Below are 24,154 nucleotides of genomic sequence, written 5' to 3'. Positions count from 1 at the left end.
TTTCAATGGGCTTATAGAAAATGAGTTTATAATTCCAGTCCTTTTATCCATTTCCAAAATGTAGTCATTTTCCCTCCATCTGTTCACTGTCTATAGGAAATCAGTAGATAGAGGTCTGGAGCTAGGAGGACCTAGGTTCAAACCTGGCCTCAAATATTTCCTAAGGTTTAGATCTGGCCTTAGATATTTCCTTGTTGTGTGACTTTGGGCAAGTCACTTAACTCCCATTGCCTCGCCCTTACCCTTCTGTCTCAGAGAAGGGTTTGAAAAAAGAACCTCAATTCTAAAAGAATGGCAGGACAACATTTTTTTCTAAGACTACAACACTGAAAAAAATGAGAACAAGATAATAATCATTAGTAACTGACATTTAAATAGTGATATAAGCTTCCAAAATATTTTATGTGTCTTGGTACATACTTCATAGGAATATTGTGAGGCTCAAATAAGATGATATGACCTTTACAAACTTTATAACATATATCAGTTATTATTATCCCATTTTATCTTCATAACAACTCTGTTAAGTAGATATAATAGCTATTATTATTCCCAATTTACAGAAAAGGAAATTGAGGATGAGGAAGATCAAGTTACTAGTCATACAGCTAGCAACATACAAAATAGGATTTTTATCCAGGTCTCCTCAAACCAATACTCTATCCACTTTCATTGAGGATCCCCTTGATTTCATATTTAGATCTTGGCCATTTTATAAGTACTCTCCACTATGATATGGCAGCTAGGTGGTGCTATTGATAAGTGCTGGGCTAGTCAGGAAGTCTTATCTTCCCAAGTTCAAATGTAGCCTCAGACACTTACTAGCTGTGTGATTCTGGGCAAATCATTTAACCCTGTTTGCCTTAGTTTCCTTATCTATAAAATGAGTTAGAGAAGGAAATGGCAAACCATTCCAGTATCTTTGCCAAGAAACATCCTGCCACCCCACCAAAAAAGTCATGACACGTCAGACACAAATGAAAACAAGTGAAAAAAAATCCAGTGTAAACCATTTTCAGTTACATTCGCAACTCAGTGGTGTGTACCTGTCATCACTCTTTAATATTATTCAGTGAAGAGTCCAACTTCTGTGATGGCAGAACCCCTACTCACTCACACTCCAGCAAGGGAGGTCGACTTCATACATACCTTATGCAGTTTTTCCAATAGCTTGAGTGCTGCTGTGATATAACTGCTAAACAGAACAGGAATCAACAGTGTTTTTCTTCCAGTCAGGAGATAAACTACTGCACTTTTATAAAGGTCTACTAGCTTCAAGAAATATCTTGGGCACACCTGACACCACCAGTTATCTTTAAGGAAAAAATAAAAAACAATAGTAATTCTTAAGTAAATATCAAGTATTCATGCCTCCTATGAGTTTAGAAGATGTTGCCCCAGTAAAATAAATGTTACTGAATCAAAACTAGATTCAGAGAATCACAAAAATCATAGGATTTTTGAGTTAGAAGAGACTTCAGAGATCACTTGGCCCAATTTGACAAAAAGCACTGACTAACCACAAACTGGGTCATTTAGAAAACTACCAGTATTCACTCGTTGGAGCCTCAGTATTTGAATTTTATAAAATTAATACATGCATCTGAAATGTCTACTAGATTCCTCAAAAACAAGAGTAATCCTCTCATAAGGCAGTCACTTTCTGCAAAAAAAATGATGTTTGGAAGATGCTCACAGAAGGAAATTCATTTTCTTTATAGTTGATATAAAATATAAATATATATTTATATAAGTGTATATATAAATATAAATTATATAAAATTTTAAAATATAATCTCTAACACCTTAACTTCTAAAGTACTTTGGGTCTTTGCTAGAAGACTAATTTTACTAGTTTTACTTTGCTAGAAAACTAATTTTACCAAGATAAAAAATCAGATCAAAAAGTTGCTACTCAAACTTCTTGCCAATAACAACCCATCTTGCTAAAAGGAGGCTCTGCTTTAAAAACTCTACTTTATCAAATGTTAGCACAGGATTGAATTTCTGACTGCAACTTTCTATCCTCCAACCACCTTGGAAGTATAGAAACTAGGTTTGTAGGATTTATGTCTGCAGCAAAGTCTTCTAATTCCCTAAAGTAATATATACAACATTTCTAATGTTTTCATTGTTGCTATTATTATTCCTTCTTAAAAGGAGTTACAATCATTGCCCTCTCCACCTTTAACGTTTTCTTTTCATGCAGTAATTGAACTTCAGTAATATCAAAGTTCATCTAAAGCACAAAAGCAATAATTAATACTTTAAAAGTGATTAATACTTAATAAAATAAAGTGATGACTACTGTAAAGTAATTAAGTGATAAATAACATGTAAAAAATAATGAAAAGGGAGACTTTTTGCTTTTTATTAAAAAAATGTTTAAACCCTTACCTTCCATCTTAGAATCATTACTATGTTTTTGTTCTAAGGTAGAAGAGGTGGTAAGGGTTAAGCAATGGGGGTGTTAAGTGACTTGCCCAGGATCACACAGCTAGTAAGTGTCTGAGGCCACATTTGAACCGAGGACCTCCCATTTCTAGGCCTGGTTCTCAATCTACTCAGTCACCCAGCTGCCCCCCTTTCTGCATTTTATTAAAAATCAATCAAATGGCTTATCAGGTCCAGGAGGAGCAAGGGAAGAGGGGAGGGAGAGAACATGAAACTTCTAACCTTGGAAAAATACTTTAAAATAAATTTAAAAAATCGATCAAATGCCATTCCTATGAGAGACATTCTCCAAATCACTGAGGAAGAGTATCCATAGCCTACATTTTGGTCAGTCCTTTCTTTCATGGGAGCTTCTATGTTATAGAAATGGGTAAATTACTCCCACTGCCTTAAATTAGAATGGGAAAAAAAGTCACATAGACAACACTCAACTTTCTGAGGCATGATTTACTACCAGCTCATGAAAAATAAAATTTTATAAATATTACCACACCAAGAAACAAACTTCTAAATGAATTCTCAAATTACTCTACTTGTGGATAAGTAAATGTGTTACATAAAGTGTGACTCAAAGGTCAGCTAAAATAAATCATGCAAGATAACAGGGAATAAAAGGGTGAGATTTTAAAGACCAGCAAATACTCCAAAAAAAAAAAGATTCTGAATTCCAGCCTAATTAAAGGGTTGATACCAGAAAAATTACTACTTTCAGAATCAGAGAACCTAGAAGCGATTCTCAGTTCTGATGCTTTCTCCATGTGTAGTCTCACACAAATGACAATGTCTCCCTGGACCTTGATTTCTTTTCTGGTAAAACAAGAGTGTTGAACTATGTGTTCTCTAAAAGTTCTTTTAAATCTTATGGTTCTATAAAATAAGAAGCAGAAAATAATGCAACAATTAAGTACTTTGTAGGATTTACCTAAGACTTTACTAGGGTTTGCATCCAGTCGTAGAATAGCCATTGCCAGGGGAAGGGTTAATGTTATATAATATTTAGAATCCTGAAGTAGAGGAAATTCAGGAAGTATTAGATAGATTCTCATTGCTTCAACATCTGGTGGTGAACTGGACAACTGAGGAATCAGGAAACTTTCAAAGCTTTTTAAGATCTGTTAAAAAAAATAAAAAAGGTAGAGGGAGACTAACATCAATTCAAGCACACAAAGAAAGGTCTAATTCTTATGCAAAAGAATTCTTTGTAGTGTGTACACACCCTCTTTTATCCATGTTCAGTAACATATATTTAAAAAAACAACCCTTACCTTTCATCTTAAATTCAATACTGTGTATTGGTTCCAAGGCAGAAGAACAGTAAGGGCTAGGCAATGGAGTTAAGTGACTTGCCCAGGGTCACACAGCTAGGAAATGCATGGGGCAAGATTTGAACCCTGGACCTTCCATCCTCTCTAGAGAGGCCTGGCTCTCTATCCATTGAGACACCTGACTACCTCCTCAGTAACACATTTTGGAGAAAATTAATCCTGACAAAGAAAAAAAATGAAAGGAAAAGAAAACATGACAGGTATAAAGTAAAATGTAGAAATTCGAAAAAAGGAGAATATGACTCTGCCAAAAGAAACAAAAGTCCACAGCCTTATTTCAGAATATTTTTAAATGAAATTTTACAAATTACTGAAATTAAAATCCATGCCTCTACATAAAGAACCTGTTTTTTATTACATCAAAAGCTGCTACACACTAATCAAAATACTTCAGAGAATAAGTTAGAAACTTTATACAGAAACTTTTATCTTCACAACTGAGAGGCAGAATGAAGTAGTGAATAGATAACCATCCACTAAGACAAAAATAAATGAATTCAGGCCTCATCCCTACTTTTTGACATGAACTGAATATATGATTCTGCATAAGTCATTTAACGTTTCAGTGCTCCCAGGCAACTTTCTGTAGACTGTGCATTTCAAGTATCAATGAAATCATGGTGTTTTTTTTAAAAAAACATAAATATTATTCTGCTTAGCTGTGTCATGAGGATTCTGCTACATAGCTGCTGAATGATCAAACTCACAGATTTGTCAAAATTCTGGACCATTAAACAAAGAAGGAAAAAACAACAAACTCTTGGATTTCAACTCATACCTATTAAATTGCCAATAATGACAAAAGACAAAAATGATAATAGTGGGAAGAGGGCACTAATGATGGCAGAACTATGGATTGGTACAACCCTTCCAGAAAACAATTTGAAATTATACTAGAAAAGTCACTAGGGTATATTCTTTGACCCCACTATTAGGCTCATAACCTGAGGAGGTCAAAGATAAAGCAAAGTCCATAGATACAAAAATACTTACAGTAACACTGTGGTGACAAAGAACCTGAAACAAAGAGGGCGCCCATCATTTTGGGAATGGCTGAAATAATTTTGGTATATAAATGAAATGGAATATTATGGTGCCATAAGAAACAATGAATAAAAAGAATTTGGGGCAACTTGGTAAAGATTTGCATGAAACTAAAGCAGAATGATGTAAACAAAACCAGGAAAAGAATTTAAGCAATATCCAAAAGAAACCACACTGAACATCAGAATGCTGATCAATTCAGTGACCAATACTGACTTCTGAGGGCTGATGGTGAAAAACACTCTTCTCCTCTTAGGAGAGAACTGGCAGACTATATGGGTGTGAAATAAGACATCCTTTGTTACATATACTCCGGATGTTTATTTATTTTACTTAAACATGCCTTGTCACGATTGAGGGTTTAGAAGAAGATGGGAGAGAAGGAATCATTGGGTCCTGAGTAATGTTGGAAAAAAGGACATCAATAAAAACAATTTTAAAAAAAGAGATCAAAACTTAGGTAAAACCTTGGGTTTGAATTCTACACTTACAAATTTCAAAATGTCTTATGCTCTAAAACATCTATGTTTATAGAGGTGAAACTACAAGTGTAACTGTTTACTTCCTATCCCTCTAATCAGTTATCATTCTGATTTCTCCAGGGGTTAACTGGTATAAGATAAACATAAAAAACTTTCTCACTCATGTTTTTTATGTTTTTTTTCTAATTCTTCTTTCTGTCTTAGTATTAACTCTAAAACAGAAGAACAGTAGAACAGCAAGGGCTAGAGTCTAGCCGCTAGACAATTGGGTTAAATGACTTGTGCAGGGTCACACAGTTGGAGAGTATCTGAGGCCATATTTGAATCCAGGTCATCCTAACTCCAGGCCTGGCCCTCTATTCAGTGTTCTACCTAGCTGCCCCTCCGCTCTTGCTTTTTAAAAACATGTCATCTCTGTGATTTCTTCCTCTTTAAGAATAAATTGTCAGAATAGGGGAAGCAAAAGACTGTAATGTCTGCTATGGGAAAAGTGGAAATTTAGGGCTGAGCAGTCAAGTGTCCACACTCAGTGTGATATGATTATGGTTAGCCTCCAGGTACTTTAAAGGGTCACCAGACTGCCAAAGGAGAGTCAAGCTGCCAGAGGTCAGAAACAGAAGAGGTCAAAGATACCATGCTGCTCAAGGAAGGATCAGGCTCATGAGGATCTCTGATGCTTAGTGTCAAGTTGAAGTAGGGAGACACGGTCTTAAAAAGAAAAATTACTGTCTACCCACTACCTTCTTTGACCTAGGATTAAGTTTTTCACTTCCTTTGAGATTCAATTTCCTCTTCTGCAAAACTGGAATAATGTTGTTGTATTTATTTCCCCTTAGGATCAGTCCAGCAGCCAGTACCCTCTTTCTCCACCAACTTACCTTGCACTTATCTACTAGACATTTTGTAAATACTTATGTGCATATTGTCTCACTGATAACACAGGATTCATTTTTGTCTTTATATCCATCAATCAGCACAGGGCCTAACAAGTACAGCTGTGAGCAAAGTGCTTGGAGAATAGGATTATCTTTAAGATCCACTTAAACTCTAGGATTCAATAGTTTATAATCTAAGATCAGTCAGGAACATGTGAAAGAGGTTACAGCTGTGACCACTGATAGATAACTAGCCCTACTGGGAAGCCAGGTATTCATAGTTTTAAATACTGTTTTCTGGGTTGTTTGGGGGTAGTAACTACACTTGTTCTAGTAAGCCCTAAGGCACAGTTTGAGGATAGGAATAAAGATCAAAGTTAAAACATTTGTAGAGTCTACAGCTTTTATTATGGAAGCTATGGGTGAGGAAGAAGGATGGAAATGAGAGCTACTAGCACAGGACTTACTAAGTTAAAGTTAATTCTAAGATACATCTAGTTCTAATTCTAAGAGAGAATATCCTCCTTTATGAAGACATGATGAATAGTATGCCCACCTTTCATCCCTATTAGCTTTCACTCCCTGCTAATATGACACAAATGATAATTGAATAAATAGAACACCTATCAGAATTATGATAAATTTGAATAGAATACAATCCAGCATATACTAGATAAGAAGGGGGAAAAAACCATCTCATACCAAAAAAATGGATTGAAATTTAAATACCAGGAAGTAGGGCCTGAAGGGAAGGTCAAATTCTAGATACAACAGTGATAGGTTAACAACATTAATGAACAGTGAATTAACTAATTTGGTTTAATTCTTTGTCCCTCATTTTTTTCCATATGAAAAATGGGGATAATTGCTTTTTTTTTTTAAAGTGGATTCGTAAGCACTCATTAATAGCCCATCCATTTAGAACATCCTGAGTAAAAGAAGTCCCCTTACTATCATTTCCTTTTAACATCTTCATTGGACTGTCCTTGCTTTCAGATTTCTCTTTTCCTTGCTAAGAATGCTCTTGATTTCTATTTTCCTCAAGAAAAAGAGAAAAGTGCACAAAAAAAGAAAAGAGAAACAAGAAGAGAAGGCTGGGTAGAAAAAAGAGAGAAATAGAATAAAAAGAAAATGAAAGTTCAGATCCCTAAATTAAAAGGACAAAAGAATGGAGAGAAGCAAAGGGAAAAATTCAAGGAGAGTGATGAGGCTGATATGGTTCCAAACTATAAGAGAAGAAGGTATTCAAATTCAACAGAAGAAAGAATTGAGAGCTAAAAGTCTTAGAGAACTGGAAGCTGGCTAAAAAAGAAATAGCTGAGCTAAGATAGAGTTAAATTATATAGGTTTGCATCTTTGCTTCATTATTTACTCATTTTATGACCTTGGGAAAATCATTAAATCTCATGTAAGTTTCAGTTTCCTCTTGTAAAAAGGGGCTAATTATCTACTTTACAAAGTTAAGAAATTCAAATGAAATAATGTCATCTAGAAGTGGTTGGTAAACTATAATGTGTAATGCAAATATAAAATATTATTGCTATCAAAAAAGGGCATTATTATTGTGGGACTTAAATGAATAAGTTTAAATAAATTTTGCAGAATAATTTTTATACATATCAGCTGTTATCATTAATGCAAAAAATGATGTGCCCACATTTTTGATAAAAGGTTTAAAAACATCTATATTTAATGTAGATGTACATATACACAGTCAACAATACAAAATTATATTTTTGTACTTGTATTTTTATGTATTTATGTATTCTTATTTGTATATTTATCTATTTGTATTAGTATAGTTACTAAAAGTAGAAACCTTAAAATATTTAACAGTTCCAAAAATATATGTTGAAAATAAAAATAAAAACAAATAAACATGAGGCCATAAAAGGAATATTACTGGATCACGGATACCATGAGGCTTTTGTACAAGGTGCCTTACCAAACTTAAAACTCTGTAACTATATCTGCAATCATTTAATTTTAATCATCTTAAATGCAAGCACATTTGTATATGACACTGTATTCAATTTTACCTTTCCTTCGTCACACACTATATACTAGGCTATATTTAAGAATATGGTTAACTCTGATCTAAATCCTATTCACAAAGTATTTGCAGAAAGGTGGATTTTGGGAACATACAGAGTAGTGGTGAAATTAAAAGATGAAATTGACTTTCTAGTTATAAATTTCCAAAAAATATTTTAAGTACAAAATAGTCACTTTCCTTTTACTGAATTTTTCTTTCATATACTTTTCTTGGACTAGATTTATGATTTCATTTACAAAGAGAACTCTCAGTAAGGAAACACTGTCTATCAGTGCAGATCTGAAATTTTAGCAACTTATAATCTTAGAAAGCTGTTTGGAGGCCAAAGAGGTTAAAGGATTTACTAGGGTTCTCAAAGCTAGAGGTGGCACTTAAAACTCATCTCCTCAATTACATGGCTAACTCTCTACCTACTATACCATGTTGCTTCTCCTTATAAACTTAATTTCTTAATGCACATAATACTGTTGCTTCAAAAAGGAGAACACTTGCAAAATGTAAAGCACATACCTGTTCTAGGAGCATTGAGTGCTGAGAGTTCATCAGCTTCTCAAACAACACTCTAGTAGAATTCAAGTCAATCCCTGGAATTTTGGGACTAGTTTTAAAATGCTCATCAATTCTAAAATGAACCAAAAAAATACAAATTTACATCTAAGAATGAAAACAATGTGTTAAAAAGGACCAAAAGTAAATACTCACAATGGTGTTATGGATGTAGCAATATTGCATTTTACCCCAGAGAGACAAAGGTCCTCCAGATGGATAGAGTCCTTTTCCCAAACCCAAAGGCAATAATAGGCTTGGGTCTACATAAAATTTCCCTTCCTTCAGGTGTTCAACAGATATTTAATAAATGTCTGGTGCATGTTTAGCACCATAAGAGGCAGAGAAGAAACAACAAAACTTAGGTAAGACAAAATCCACAAGATCCTCATGAATCTTGCTATCTTATAGGGAGTGGGGGAATCACAAGAGCTCTGTAATTAATAAAACACTGCATGATAAGTATGTAAGAGGTGCAAAACAAAATACTATAATGCCAGCACCAAGGAAGGAGATCACTGAAGATTTTGAGAAGGAAAAAAGGCTGTTAATTCCACATATCCTTTTTGCTAAGCATTCGTCGACAGTTAGAAAACATAACTCTGTGCTATTTTTCTCCAGTTTTTAACCTAATGATAGTCCCAACATTACCTTGACTTATAAAAGAGGTAGGAGGAGAGCAGAAGGGGATAAGCATTTATATAATGCCCGCTACAGGCCAAGTATTTTGCTAAACACCTTACAAATATTATCTCATTGGATCCTCACAACAACTCTGCAACATAAATGCTATTTATTCCCATTTTACAGTTGAGGAAATTAAGTGACTTACCCAGGATCACACAGTTAGTAAATGTCTGAGGCCCCATCTGAACTTAGATCTCCTTGACTCTCTGATTGGTGCTCCATGCAGTGTGCCACCTAACTATCTCATAGTGTACAGTAATTCTGGTCAGATAGCCAAGAGTGGAACTGAATAAAAACTCTTGGTCCATGGAAGAGTTTTACTGGAGTAAGAGTCAATTGAATAATTGAATAAATGTTTTTTGAGATCTCTCTCTCTCTCTCTCTCTCTCTCTCTCTCTCAGTGCTCCATGATCCATGATCCAATATGATTACAACATGGTTTATAGGTCCTGATTTATAACAGTAAAATCTGGACATTTTTTACATTAAGATTAATTTCCAGCATCAGGGAGGGATGAACCATCATATTACTTACTTTGCTCTCACAGAAAATTTAGAAAGACAAAAATAATAACCTAGCTTTACTTCTTTCAAAGTGATACAGTGACCTGCTCACAGCAAGAAAGAAATTAAATAGGTATGAGTCAGTGAAGCTGGGCAACTTTTAATTTCTCATGTTAGCTTTTTCCCAGATAGTTTCATTATTTCATAATCTTTAGCAAACTTATAAAATCTTCACACTGGTATACATAATTTAATTCATACAGATATATAGCTAGAAATAGCTAACATTTATTATTTACTACTTATTATTTATTTCAGTTTATAATTTTTAATTTATTTATTTAATGAGTTTAATTTTATGTATATATTTTATATATGTAATTTTATAAATATAATTTTATATATAATATAATAAATTTAATAGATTATTATTAATTTATTATTAATACCTACAATGTGCCAAGCACTGTGCTCAAAATTTTTACTCATTTGATCCTCACCTCAACCCTGAGAGGTAGGTGCTATTATTATCCCCATTTTACATATGAGGAAAATTGAGGCAAATAGTTTAAGTAACTTGCCCAGGGTTACACTGCTAGTAAATGTCTAAAGCTGGATTTGAACCCAAGTTTTTCTGACTCTGGGTCCAGCACTCTCTGCACTAAGCCACCTAGAGCCTAAATAGATACCCCCATAGATACAAAGAAACCTATAGACATATACAGATGGACAATTCGTTCAGATGTTAGGAGCTGTTGTCAACGGATCACTGAAAACTGGAAGAGCATATTAAGTGAAGTTCAAAGGAGTCAGGCTGAAGCCAATTTTGCAAATGGCCCCAAGTTTAGCAAAATCTTCACATCAAGAGCAACATCCTCTATTGTTAATCTAACTCAGAATATACTTGGAATATCTGATGAGATCATATTCTCCTACAATCAAAGATATATTTGCAAATATAACATGATTCCCCAAATCTAATAAAAGCCTAGGCGTATGTACAAAGCAGGAAGATCAATCTATTTCAGGTCAAGCAATGATTGCCAAAATGGTTGATGCCATCTTATTTTGGTTCTCCTATCAATTTGTCTTTGTGTAAACCATTCTCCAACACATGATTACTTTGATGAAGTTAATCGAGTCACTGTATGGTCTTAAACTTGGATACACTGAATTTTTTAGAATACTTTTAATTTTTTAAAAATGACAATCTTCTATTATTCAAAATGTGAATAAAAAAGGAAAGAAGAAACTGTGGTGCAGTGGAAAGAACCATTGATTTGAAGCTAGAGGTCCATATCCCAGCTCTATTTCTACTACCTATTTGAACCTGGGTCACTTTTCTTAACCATAAAATGATGATGAACTTCTAGGATCTCTTCCAGCTTCAGATTCATAGGATCTTAAAATCTAGATTGATTTCCGACAACGTCCCATCTTTTCTCAAGAGAAAGTTTCATGGTCAGTGGGGAGCTGTAAAAAAGCAATGTCTCTTGAAGTGGGAATGAATAAGTTAATGGGGGATGAATAAATCCATTTTTTAAAACCCTTACCTTCCATCTTAGAATCAAAACTATGTATTGGTTCTAAGGCAGAAGAGCATTAAAGGGCTAGGCAATGAGGGGGTTAAGTGACTTTTCCCAGAGTCACACAGCTAGAAACTATCTGAGACCAGATTTGAACCTGGGACCTTCCATCTCCAGGTCTGGCTGTATATCCTCTGAGCCACCTAGCTGCCTCTCCATTTTGTTTTAAGGCTCCATTTTGTGAGAAGGGAAGGAAAGGGATAGAGACAGAAGGAAAGAGAAAAAGGAATGGATATTTATTAAATGCTTATATGCCAGGCACTATGCTAAGAGCTTTGTGAATATTATCTCATTTGTTATGTACTTAGTTCTTTTTTTTCCATTTTTTAAAACCCTAATATCTTTATATATATATCCTTCTATATTAATTTTATTTGTTACAGGGCTAGACAATGGGGGTTAAGTGACTTGCCCAGGGTCACGCAGCTAGGAAGTGTCTGAGGCCAGATTTGAACCTAGGACCTCCCGTCTCTAGGCCTGACTCTCACTCCACTGAGCCATCCAGCTGCCCCTGTACTTAGTTCTTATGCAAGCTGTTTTTCTGTAACTAGACAAGCATTCAAGAGGATAGTTTGTCAACGATGTGTGTCCCCCAAATTTGGGGGGAGATTCATATGTACTGCTCAAGTGCTTATCTTCTTAGAGAAAAAGAGCTTGGAGGCTTAAAACAAAATTAAGTTTTCATCCACCACCCTTCCCCTGGTCTGTAGTCAGAATGCCTCTTGTACTTAACTCAGACAACAGGGACATCCCACTCTGGTATGAGGAGCTATAGCTCTGGGTCCAGTGATGGCACAGAATAAGAGCTTCAGAAATGTTTATTGATTACATTCTTGTTTTGCTAGAATTAGGTTTCCAAGGATTGAAACTTGCTATGGCTATGTTAGAATATGTTAGCCTAGAACTCTACATATCTATTTAACTGAGACTCAAACTAAAAAGGAAGGTGAAAAATGAAAAACTATTTTCTTATAGTCACCCTACTAGATTCCATAGAAAGTCAGCATAACAAGATTAGCAAGAAAGATACAAAGAAATCCAAAGGAGTCAAAAATTTTAAATGAATTAGCAACTAAAAACACTTGCACACACATGTACCAAGCCTAGCTACCAAGCAAGATGAAGTAGAAAATCTGATAAGAGACAAATTTGATCTCAATCAGTATCACTGAGATTTGGTAGGATGAAGGATGGCTCCTTGGAAGCAGATATTTTATTCAAAAGACTAAGAACAGGATAGTTAACATCTGTTTGGAGTAGCACTTCATATTAAGAAACCACATTTGGGGGTCAAGTAAGTGGCTTAGTGAATTTAGAACCAAACCTAGAGACAGAAGGGACTGGGTTCAAATTTGACCTCAGTCATTTCCTAGCTGTGATCATGGGCAAGCCATTTAAATTCTCATTGCCTAGCCTTTACTGGTCAGTACGGATTCCAAGACAGAAAGTAACAGGGTTTTTGTTTTGTTTTGTTTTTTTAAATAAAAAAAGAAAGACATTACAGTCATGAAAAACCCTTTGCCAAGATTAATGCAGAAACCGAAGCAATATTAGAATTAGTGTTCAATAGAGGAATAATTCTCATGCAAATAAAATGGCAGCTAATAAATTATATGTAAAGATATCTAAAGGTCACATATTAACTTCAAAAATTTTGCATTAACATTATCTATGTTCTACTATTTTTGGGTTTTTTATGTCTTATTTTATGATTATTATATTTTAATTTAAAACTGGTTCAGCTACACCAGGAAGTATTACTAGTTATATTGGCCAGGCTTAACGTTGCTGCTATAGGCTACTTGGACCAAAAGAGATGACAGCATAGAATATAGGCTTTGGAATAAAAAACTGGGTTCAAATCTCCATTCTGATTACTACCTGTGAGAGCTTCAGCAAGTCAAATAACCTTTTAGTGCTCTAGGTAACTGTCTAAGGCTGTAAGTTGCAGAAAAAAAACACTAATCCACATTGGTAAGAGTTTCCTCATTTAGAGTTCCTTATATCAATGAGACCACAGGTCCAGTACTGATGCTTATTCTATATCTGTAAGCACATTGTCTCCCCCTAGCGCAGGGGTCGGCAACCTTTTTGGCCGTGAGAGCCACATTTTTTAAAATGTAATTTCGTGAGAGCTGTACAGTGCTCACAGTGCCACTCCTGTAACAGCACCTGAAAAAAAATAGACTTTATGGCTCCTGCAGAAAGAGCCATATCTGGCCCTCAAAAGAGCCAGATATGGCTTGAGAGTCATACGTTGCCAACCCCTGCACTAGAGGAAGGGTTCTTAACTTTTAAGTAGATCCCTCTTGAGAGTCTGGTGAAAACTATACACCCCCTTCTCATCAACTTTTATTGCCTTATATTCAAATTGAAAGAAATATTAAATTGCATTTAGAGGTTAATGAAAATTAAAATATGAGTGTTCTCCCCCATTCAAGTTCATGGACCCTAGGTGAAGTAATTTTCTCACTTTTGACCCCAGCATTTAGCACAGGACCTGGCATATAGTATGTGCTTAATAAATGCTCATTGCTTGACTGACTACAGAAAATTAAGAGTAGAGCTGGAAGGGATCACAAAAGACAGATAAAAGACAGCTAAAGCACACATCTTTGATTTTATTGATGAGAAACCTGAGTTTAAAGGAGAATATGTAATTTGCTCAAGTTGCCCAGGAACCAGCAGAGAAGATATCCAAAGCCAGTTTCTGACTCTATTCAGGGGACTCTCTCCAGAATTCCATGTTGCCTCATCTGTACTACAAAGTTCGGTTCTGAGTACCACAAAAAAGTGGAGAAAAAAAAAAAAGAGACCATTGATAAGCAACATAGAATCCAGATATAAACAATCAGAACACTAAAGGTCTCATGTTTAAGGATATAAGGATGCGGATACTTCGTCTGCAGAAGATAAAACTTGGGAAAGAAATTATGGCTGTCTTCAAATATTTGTAGAGAAGGAATTAGACTTTTTCCACTTCCCCCAGAAGGCAGAATTAAGAATAATGATTTCAAGTCAAAAAGATGCAAATTTAACCTTGATGAAGGAAAAACCTCCTGAGGATCAGAATCATCCAAAAGCAGAATGAGTTTCTTCTTAAATTAGTATATTCTCCTTTATATGAAGTCTTTGACAAAGGATACATGATTATTAGTTAGGTATATGGGGGGGACGCATCCTTGTACAGATGTATGTTGGTTTAGATTGCCTCTAAGGTCTCTTAGTAGATTTTGTGGTTCTATCAATATTGAAGTCAAAAGAAATGAACACATATCTTTCATTTAGTGATTTCTCTCAAGTGTTTTTTAAGAACTTATATGTAATGATTAAGAATTTTTTAACAAAAACAAAAGAACTTTTAAATATGTTCTAAGATATCAAGTTTTAAAAAGTTATTCTCTTATGCAGCCCTCAATTGCTGCCAATCCTTCAAGAATCATCACTACTTCTCTGATGGTCTCTACTTCACATTATTAGGCAGCCCAGCTTTAGTGAGAGTCATCTTCTTTTCTATTGACTTGGCATCAAATCTCCTCATAAGGTAGAACACAATACCCTTAATTCCTTTTCTGGATTATCTATTGCACATATATTTTTCAAATCTCTAAAAAGCTTATCACCTCAGATACTTCCTACCTTTGTGACCCTGGGCAAGTTACTTAACCCCAATGGCCTATCTGTTATCACTCTTCTGCCCAAGAATCAATATTTAGTATCAGTTCTGAGACAAAAGATACAATTTTTTAAAAAAGCTTACTTTTTTTCAAGGAAACTTCCATTCCAGCAGGCAGCTGAGGATAGTATCTGCAGAACACCACTGCTTAAATGAAAAAATAAAAGGTGTTAGTTATTATAACTACTATGTAGACATTAATTATCAGTAATATAAAATCTATTTAGTACATATTGAACTTCTATATTTTTCCTATTAGCAGCTTTAGCTTTCATTCATTTGCTCAAAGATCCATAAAATTTACAAATAAATATTCTAATGATATTCTGGTGATGCTATCTGACCATGAATCATAGAACACCACAAATGTGTCTAAAAAACAAAAATTTCTGGTGATCTAAAGGATAGTGGGTATAAGCTGGCTAATAGCACATAACCAATTATGGAATAGAAGTGATATAAATGGGATGCATGTGAAATGGAATTGAGTGAGTCAAGTAGTGAATGAATACCAGACAGTTTGAATGATGTATAGGTACCCACCAAATGCCAAATGATTTAGAGTAGTGATGGGCAACCTTTTGAGCTTGGTGTGTCAAAATTCGCCAAAAGACTGTGCATAACTCAGGAGGTGTGTCACTTCGAAAAAACCATAATTTTACAATATTTATAGTTTAAATAACAAAAATATATAATTGTAATATGTAGCTGTATTTAATAAACCAAAATAGGTAAATTAATATAGTTAGAATTGTCATCTATAGTGCACAGAGTGTCTAAACTATACTACAGCAAATGTTTCATCCTCAACATGAGGCCCCATATTTCTCTGTATGTGGCTGGTTGCATCATAAAAAGTGGCTACATGTGTCAGTGCTGACACTGTGTCATAGGTTTGTCATCACCGATTTAGAGGAAGGACTCCAGCACATTCTTTCTATTTTGCCAATAAATTAATATGAAAGAACATTATTTAAAAGGTAAAATTTCATCAATCCTGTCACCTTGAAATAAACACTAAAGAAGGAAATAACAAATATGCTCTAAAAAATATAGAAAAGATAGAAACATGTACTTGATTGAATTGGAGTTGCTATGCTCTGATAATTTTTGTCTCCAAATAGCTATAGTTTCATCATTTATTAAACTTGTATATTGTGCTTGATTCATAATTCTGAAGTCATCTGCTGGAGAGGAATTCTGTAATACAAGAAATGATATATTATGCCTTTATAGTCTTTCTTTCTTTCTCTTTTTCTCTCATTTGCATTTAGCACATTCGCATCTTCTATTCCCTTAACTTTACTGAAACAATCAAGGATGGTCCTTTCTGTCACAATCACTCTTCTTTCCTCCGAAATAAAGGAAGTCACTATACCATAAGAAAGAAATGTGGTGGATTCCACAGACACAGATCCTTAATCTCAACCATTCAGTGCTGCATTTACTACAGAAAAGGTGTACACAGAGAGTATATGAGTAACATCCTTCAAAATACCAAATGATAACCTGATATTATGTTCTCCTCATTGATAAAAATTAGTAAAAGACATAAGGAATATCATTCCATAAATTATTTGTCCCCCTCCCTGTCCCACAAACCTGAAATTCCTTGACTTCTCAACAGCTTTGGACACTATCAAACAACACTTGACCTTCTTTATACTCTCCCCTTTCCTTGGCTTCTATAACATTACATTATCTCAGTATTCCTTCTACCTCTCTGACTACTCACCCTTCTTTTTCCATTCCTTATATATGAATGTACCCCAGATCCTCTTCCTCTCTTTTCCTTGACTATCTCAGATATTCCCATCTATACAAATACTAAACCTTTATGTCTAGCTGTACTTTGCCCTGGAGCTCCAGGCATCTATTTCCACATACCTGATAGTTACATTTCCCAGGACTGCCTCCTCAAAAATATCCAAAACTCAACTTTCCTCCCCAGTCTTTCTCTCCATGAGATTACCTATTACAACTGCTGACCTAGGATTGGTCTTTTGAGTCTTTGTTTCTTGGTAGGTTTTTCTGGATTCCAGTTTGACTCTCAGCTCCCATATCTAATCATTAATTCCCACACCTTCTAGATTCTCTTGCATCTGTACTGTCCATTCTCAATGCAACCACCCTAAATCAAGTCCAAGTCATCTTCATCTCTTTCCTGAACTATAATAACAGCCTCCAAATAAGTTTTCCTATCTTTATACTGTCCCTTCTCTAACCCATCTTTCTTGTGATTGCCTGAGTAATCTTTCTAATGCACTGTTCTAAGGATTAAGTAGCTGTTCAAAATTCATAGTTCCCTACTTGTAACCACATAAAATATAAACTTTTTACCTTGACATTCAAAGTCTTCACCAATCTTGCATTTTGCTTTGCCTACCTCACAGCTTTATTTCATTAAACCCCCACTTTAGGTAGTCTTTCTAGGCAAAATGAATTACCCAATGTCTATCACTGCCCTGCTTTCTCCCATCTCTATTCTGTTGCTTATTCAGACCCCCTCATACCTGAAAAAGATCTTCCCCAGAGCTATGCTTTCTGGAATCCCTCCCCTTTCTTCAACACCAATTCAGGTGACAACTTTTCTTTTCTAAAATCTTTGCCTTTTGTCTTAGAATCAATACTGTGTATTAGTTCCAAGGCAGAAGAGTGGTATGGGCTTATGTGGATTAAGTGATTTGCCCAGGGTCACATAGCTAGGAAGTATCTGAGGACAGAATTGAACCCAGGACCTCCCATCTCTAGGACTGGCTCTCAATACACAAAACCATCTGCCTGCCCCCAGGTGACAACTTTTCTTTGAAGATTTCCCTTTTTACACCAACTAAGAGTGACGTGTTTTCCTACCTCCCTCCAAGTTCTCCTTTGTACTTCCCACATTATGTCTTGTATTACATTTACTTATACACTTGTCTTACTCCTCCTATTAGATTTCAAGCTTCTTGCATCCCAACACCATGAGCACAGCATCATGCATAAAATTTAATTGAATTTTAACTACATATTCTATACCTCTATGAGGAAAATGTGAAATGTCACTACTGAACATAAGAGATTTCGTTATCATAGTCCTCTCTACAGCTTAGTTCAAGAATCTTGGAGAGTTGCTAGAGTTGAAAAGTTTACCACTTCAAAGCCAACCTGATCATTATCCTCTCTACACTTAGCCAGACTAGTCCCTGGTTAGCAGACTTATGGTCATTTCACATGGGGCCTCTCCTCAAGGCCTTTCCAAATAGGCAGGACTAACAAGAATTCATAGGACTTTGAAAATTCAAGGTCATCTCCATGTCATAATGCAGCAAAGGAGTTAAGAAACTTCAGAGAAGGTTTGAACATTAAAATATTCTTCTACTACCAAAGCTGCTTTTTAAACAGACATGTACAAATATATCTGTCAAATTTCTCACTTTTCTCATTTCCCATAGTTGACCACCATATAGCAAAAAAGTCTTCTCTTTCCTAAACTAACAAGAAACTACTTACTTTTCCTATCATCTATTTCATAGCAAACTATTTTGCTGAAATGGAGATGTTCTAATTAAGAACACTAAAACTGTCATAATGAATTACATATTGGAAATATAACCAAAAATGTGGTTACGTACACATATAGATTAATAAAACTAAAACAAGTATGAGATTGTAATTCTATCTATATTGCCTTTAAAAAACTCAGATCATTCCTGCCATTCAGCACAGGATTTTAGACGCCATCTAATGGAAGAAAGATTTATGCCTAAATGCAAACACAGACATGGAGAGTGTCTCAAAATTCACTTTACATCCAAATAACAGGACAGATGCTTTTAAATACAGGAACATTTTAGTGTCCACTGTAATTAATATAGCATAACGGGAAAGACAATGGTTTCTATTAGGGAAACTATGATGGCAATTGTGTATCATTTTAACAAATATGTATAATATGCACATTATATTTATTCAGATGACTTGACTTGTCTCTTACTATGTGACATCTCTTTCCATCTCCATGGGCTGAGCTTTCTTCTTGGAATTCATTTAAATTCTCCTTCTCCTTTACATTATATCCTATATAATGGGTCTTTCTCAATCATCCCTATTACAGTGACTCCTCTGTAAAATTACCTTGTATTGTTTGAGTATATTCTTACATGTGTACATATTGTCTTCCCAACAGAATCTAAGCTCCATGAAAGTATTTCATTTTCCAGTTGAACCAAAGAGCCTGGAAAGTAGGAAATGCTTACCGACTGAAGGATAAGTCACTTCACCTTTCTGTTTCCTCATCTATAAAATAAGGGATTTACATAAAACAATCTCTATGATTCATTTTAATTCTAACACTTGGTAATTCTGTAAGCAGGGGCTGAAGTAGGAGGTGTGGGGAATCCATTACTTGTCCTAAACAATTCTTTCTCTATGTTACAGACTACATACACCTCCCTGCCCTCTCCATCTTAAAAGGAAATTGGGACTAAGATACATGAGACAAGGTAGTATATGATATCTAAATTTTCTATCTCCCCCTGATCTAATTCAACAAATATTTACCACACTCCCACTTCATATGAAGCACTGTGCTAAGGGCTTGGATTAGAAAGAGGAAAAGTGGCACAGATCTAGTTTGAAATCTCTCAAACAAGCCAGCAGAAGTGCACAAAGTATGGTATGAGGCTGAGCATCAGAGAAGGAAAGGGGAGATTCAGACAAAGCATCCAGCAGAGCTCTCTACAACCAGTGCCTACTACATGCCACATTGTGAGAGCTCAAAAGGAAGGTATGAAGAAAGGAAGGGAGAGGCACCTAGGTGGCTCAGTGGATAGAGAGCCAAGCCTGAAGATGGGAGGACCTGGGTTCAAATCTAGCCTTAGATACTTCATAGCTGTACAATTTTGGGCAAGTCCTTTAACCCCAACTGCCTGGCTCTTACTTCTCTTCCTTGTACCAATTCTCAGTATCAATTCTAAGATAGAAGGTAAGAGTATTTTGTTGTTGTTGTTTTAAGTAGTGGGGAGAGGGCAGCTAAGGGGCTCAGTGGTTTGAGAGTCAGGCCTAGAGAGAGGAAATCCTGGATTCAAATGTAGCCTCCAGCTTTGTGATCCTGGGCAAGTCACTTAACCCAACTGCTTAGCCCTTGCCACTCTTCTGCCTTGGAACCAATACATAGTACTGATTCTTAGATGGAAGATAAAGGTTTAACTAAAACAAACAAACAAATAAATAAATAAATGAAAGGAGAGGAGGGAGCAATTATGTTCAGCATTCACAAAAAATGTAAAGCAGAGCTAAAGGTACCAAAAAAAAAAAAAAAGGAGACCTAAGCCAAAACCTACTTAAAACACTAACATTATTATTTTTTATTTAAACCTTTACCTTCTGTCTTACAATTGATACCATATATTGTTTCTAAAGAAGAAGAATGGTATGGAACTCATGTCTCTAGATCTGGCTTTCAATCCACTGAACCAACTAGTACAGTGGCATTATTAACAAGTTAATATTTATTTTTTAAATTGAAGTTTGTGCAAAGAAAAATTACTTTCTAGTAGAATATAACTCCTTGAGGGCAATGATTATTTTCTTTTTGTCTATGCATCCCCATACCTAGCACATAGTGCCTGATAGAGAGCTTAATAAATGTTACTAAGTACAAGGTTAAACTCAAACTCAGTAACTAAAACAATGTATTATGGTATCTAGAAGAACCTTTACATTAACAGCTCATAAATGTTTCTAAAATTTTTAATTTTTAAAAGAAAAGGAAATTGGCCTTCCTAACACAGATCATCTTTTCCCCTCATATTAGCATGTCAGTTGTCTTCAGATTCATCTTATGTTGCCTAATGTTTGCCATTCTTGTTATTTGTACTTGATCCCACATTTTTTTATACAACACTAATTGATTTTCATCTCTTTCAAGTTGCATATGAAATTTGTCATTATTAATTCCAATTAATGGTGATTAACCATAATAGAGAATAGATTATGTGTATATATGTATACATATATATTAAATGGAATTTTTGCAAAGAGAATATAAACATCAAGCTTATATTCTACATACTTGAATTTTAGGAACAGAATAGTCCATGATTCTGGCCAGGATCTTTGTAACTAAAATAAAGACTTCCAGGGGGCAGCTGGGTAGCTTAGTGGATTGAGAGTCAGGCCTAGAGATGGGAAATCCTAGGTTCAAATCTGGCCTCAGACACTTCCCAGCTGTGTGACCCTGGGCAAGTCACTTGACCCCCATTGCCTACCCTTACCACTCTTCCATCTAGGAGCCAATACACAGAAGTTAAGGGTTAAAAAAAAAAGATAAAAAATAAAATAAAATAAAATAAAGACTTCCTCAAAGAAAAAAAAATGGTGATTTTTAGTCTGCAGGGATTTCATTTCTTTCTGTATTAATTCTTAATGCAACCTGATTGCATTGAAACTAGGCTTAAGACAGGGAGAGAAGCAAGCAGTGCTTCCAAATTATTCCAGGAGCCTAGGCAACAGTCACTGGCAGTTATTCAGTCTGTAGCTTCTCTGCCCATCTGTGCCTCTATTACGCCTCTCTCTGATCTACAGATGTCACAAAATTGCCAGGGAAATACTATAGCATAGTCTGAGTTTCTGCCTTTCCCCTTTCTGGTTATTTAATTTTAAATGCTACTTATATGGAAACTTATTGTTTCTTGTTTAACACGTATTAGCATATTTTGTGACATCTGTAGATCAGAGAGAGGCGTAATAGAACATTTTTTCATGTGATTATTATTAATAGCGTTGATTTCTTCATTTGAAAACTGTCTATTCATATCCTTTGACCATTTATCAACTGGAGGATGACTTGGATTCTTTTAAATTTGATTTAGTTCTTTATATATTTAAGAAATGAGCCTTTTATCTGAGAAACTTGTTATAAATTTTCTCCCCAGTTTGTTGTTTCCCTTTCTAATCTTGGGTGCATTGGTTTTTGTTTATACAAAAAAAGTATTCATTTAATATAATCAAAATTATTCATTTTATATCTTGTAATACTTTCTATCTCTTGTTCGGTCATAAATTCTTCCCATTTCCATAGATCTGACAGGTAAACGATTCTACATTCCCCTAATTTGCTTATAATATCACTTTACATTTAAATCATGTACCTATTTTGTCCTTTTCTTGGCATAAGGTGTGAGATATTGATATAGATGTAATTTTTACTATGCTGTTTTTTAATTTTCCCAGTATTTTTTGTGAAATAGTGAATTCTTAACCTCAAAGCAAGAATCTTTGGGTTTATCAAAAACTAGATTGCTGAGGTCATTTACTCCATATCTGGATATTCCACTGATCCAGCCTTCTATTTCTTAGCCAAGACAAGATTGTTTTGATGAGTACTGCTTTACAGTACAGTTTAAGATCTGGCCACCATCCTTCACATTTTTTTTTTCATTAGCTCTCTTGATGTTCTTGATCTTTTGTTCTTCCAGATGAATTTTGTTATTTTTTTCTAGTTTTATAAAATGTTTTTTTGGTAGTTTGATTGGTATAGCACTAAATAAGTAAATTTATTTAGGTGGGATTGTCATTTTTATTCTATTAGCTTGGCTTACCCATGAGCAATTAATGTTTTTCCAATCATTTAGAGGAGTGGTTCCCAAACTTTTTTGGCCTACCGCCCCCTTTCCAGAAAAAATGTTACTTAGCACCCCCTGTCATATACTATCACCACCCACCAATGCACCTGTGGCCATCACCGCTTCCCTGGATCACTGCAGCACCCACCAGGGGCGGTGGCGCCCTCTTTGGGGATCACTGATTTAGATCTAACTTTATTTGAGTGAAAAGTATTTTGTAATTATGTTCATGTAATTCCTATGTTAGTCTTGGCAAATAGATTATCAAGTATATTGTCTAGACTGGAATTTCTCTTTCTAAATCTTGCTGCTTGGAAATATATAGAAATGCTAGTGATTTATGTGAATTTGTTTTGTATTCTGCAATTCTGTTAAAGATATTAATTATTGGGGCAGCTGGGTAGCTCAGTGGAGTGAGAGTCAGGCCTAGAGACAGGAGGTCCTAGGTTCAAACCCGGCCTCAGCCACTTCCCAGCTGTGTGACCCTGGGAAAGTCACTTGACCCCCATTGCCCACCCTTACCAATCTTCCACCTATGAGACAATACACCGAAGTACAAGGGTTTAAAAAAAAAAAAGATATTATTTCAACTAGTTTTTTAGTTGATTCTCTAGGAACCTCCAAGTATACTATCATATCACAGAGATAGTTTCCTTATTGCCTAGTTTAATTTCTTTAATTTCTTTTTCTTCTCTAATTGCTATAGCTGGCATTTCTACTACAATATTAAATAATAGTGGTTATTATGGGGCATCCTTGCTTCACTCCTGATTTTACTGGGAATATTTCTAACTTATCCCCATTGCAGAGTATAACTGCTGATGGTTTTAAATAAATACTACTTAAGGAAAGGCTCTTTTTTACTCCTGTGCTTTCTACTGTTTTCAATAAGAATGGTGGTATGTTTTGTCAAAGGCTTTTCCTGCATCTATTGAAATAATCATGTGATTTCCGCTAGTTTGATTATTGATATGGTTGATTATGTGGATGGTTTTCCTAATATTAAATCAAACTTGTATTCCTGGTATAAATCCCACTTGGTCACAGTGAATAATCCTAGTGATATATTGCTGTAGTCTCTTTGTTAGTATTTTACTTAAGATTTTTGCATCAATGTTCATTAAGGAAATTGGTCTGCAATTTTCTTTGTGTTTTTGGTTTTCCTGGCTTAAGACCATCACCAGGGGGCAGCTGGGTGGCTCAGTGAATTGAGAACCAGGCTTAGAGCTGGGAGTTCCTACCCCTTACCAAACAAACTGCCTTGGAACCAATACGTAATATTAATTTTTTACAAAGATCAGCATCATGTTTG

At 35.1% G+C, this 24,154-nt stretch overlaps 1 protein-coding gene across 1 annotated transcript in view; it reads right to left on the bottom strand.

Annotated features, from left to right (window-relative positions):
• The window catches only part of HERC3 (HECT and RLD domain containing E3 ubiquitin protein ligase 3), a 124,589-nt gene that overhangs the window by 68,456 nt on the left and 31,979 nt on the right, over positions 1-24,154 (bottom strand). Inside the window, exons 10-14 of the mRNA XM_044681187.1 lie at positions 16,311-16,435; positions 15,320-15,382; positions 8,747-8,858; positions 3,377-3,566; positions 1,150-1,313 (exon numbers count right to left, since the gene is read on the bottom strand). Coding sequence (XP_044537122.1) covers positions 1,150-1,313; positions 3,377-3,566; positions 8,747-8,858; positions 15,320-15,382; positions 16,311-16,435 — 654 coding nt within the window. The remainder of the gene's footprint in view (positions 1-1,149; positions 1,314-3,376; positions 3,567-8,746; positions 8,859-15,319; positions 15,383-16,310; positions 16,436-24,154) is intronic.

The sequence above is a fragment of the Gracilinanus agilis genome, chromosome 6 (assembly GCF_016433145.1).
Source record: "Gracilinanus agilis isolate LMUSP501 chromosome 6, AgileGrace, whole genome shotgun sequence".
Classification (NCBI taxonomy): Eukaryota; Metazoa; Chordata; class Mammalia; order Didelphimorphia; family Didelphidae; genus Gracilinanus; species Gracilinanus agilis.
The sequence above is the reverse complement of the archived record's forward strand: the minus strand, read 5'-3'. Positions and strand labels throughout refer to the sequence as shown.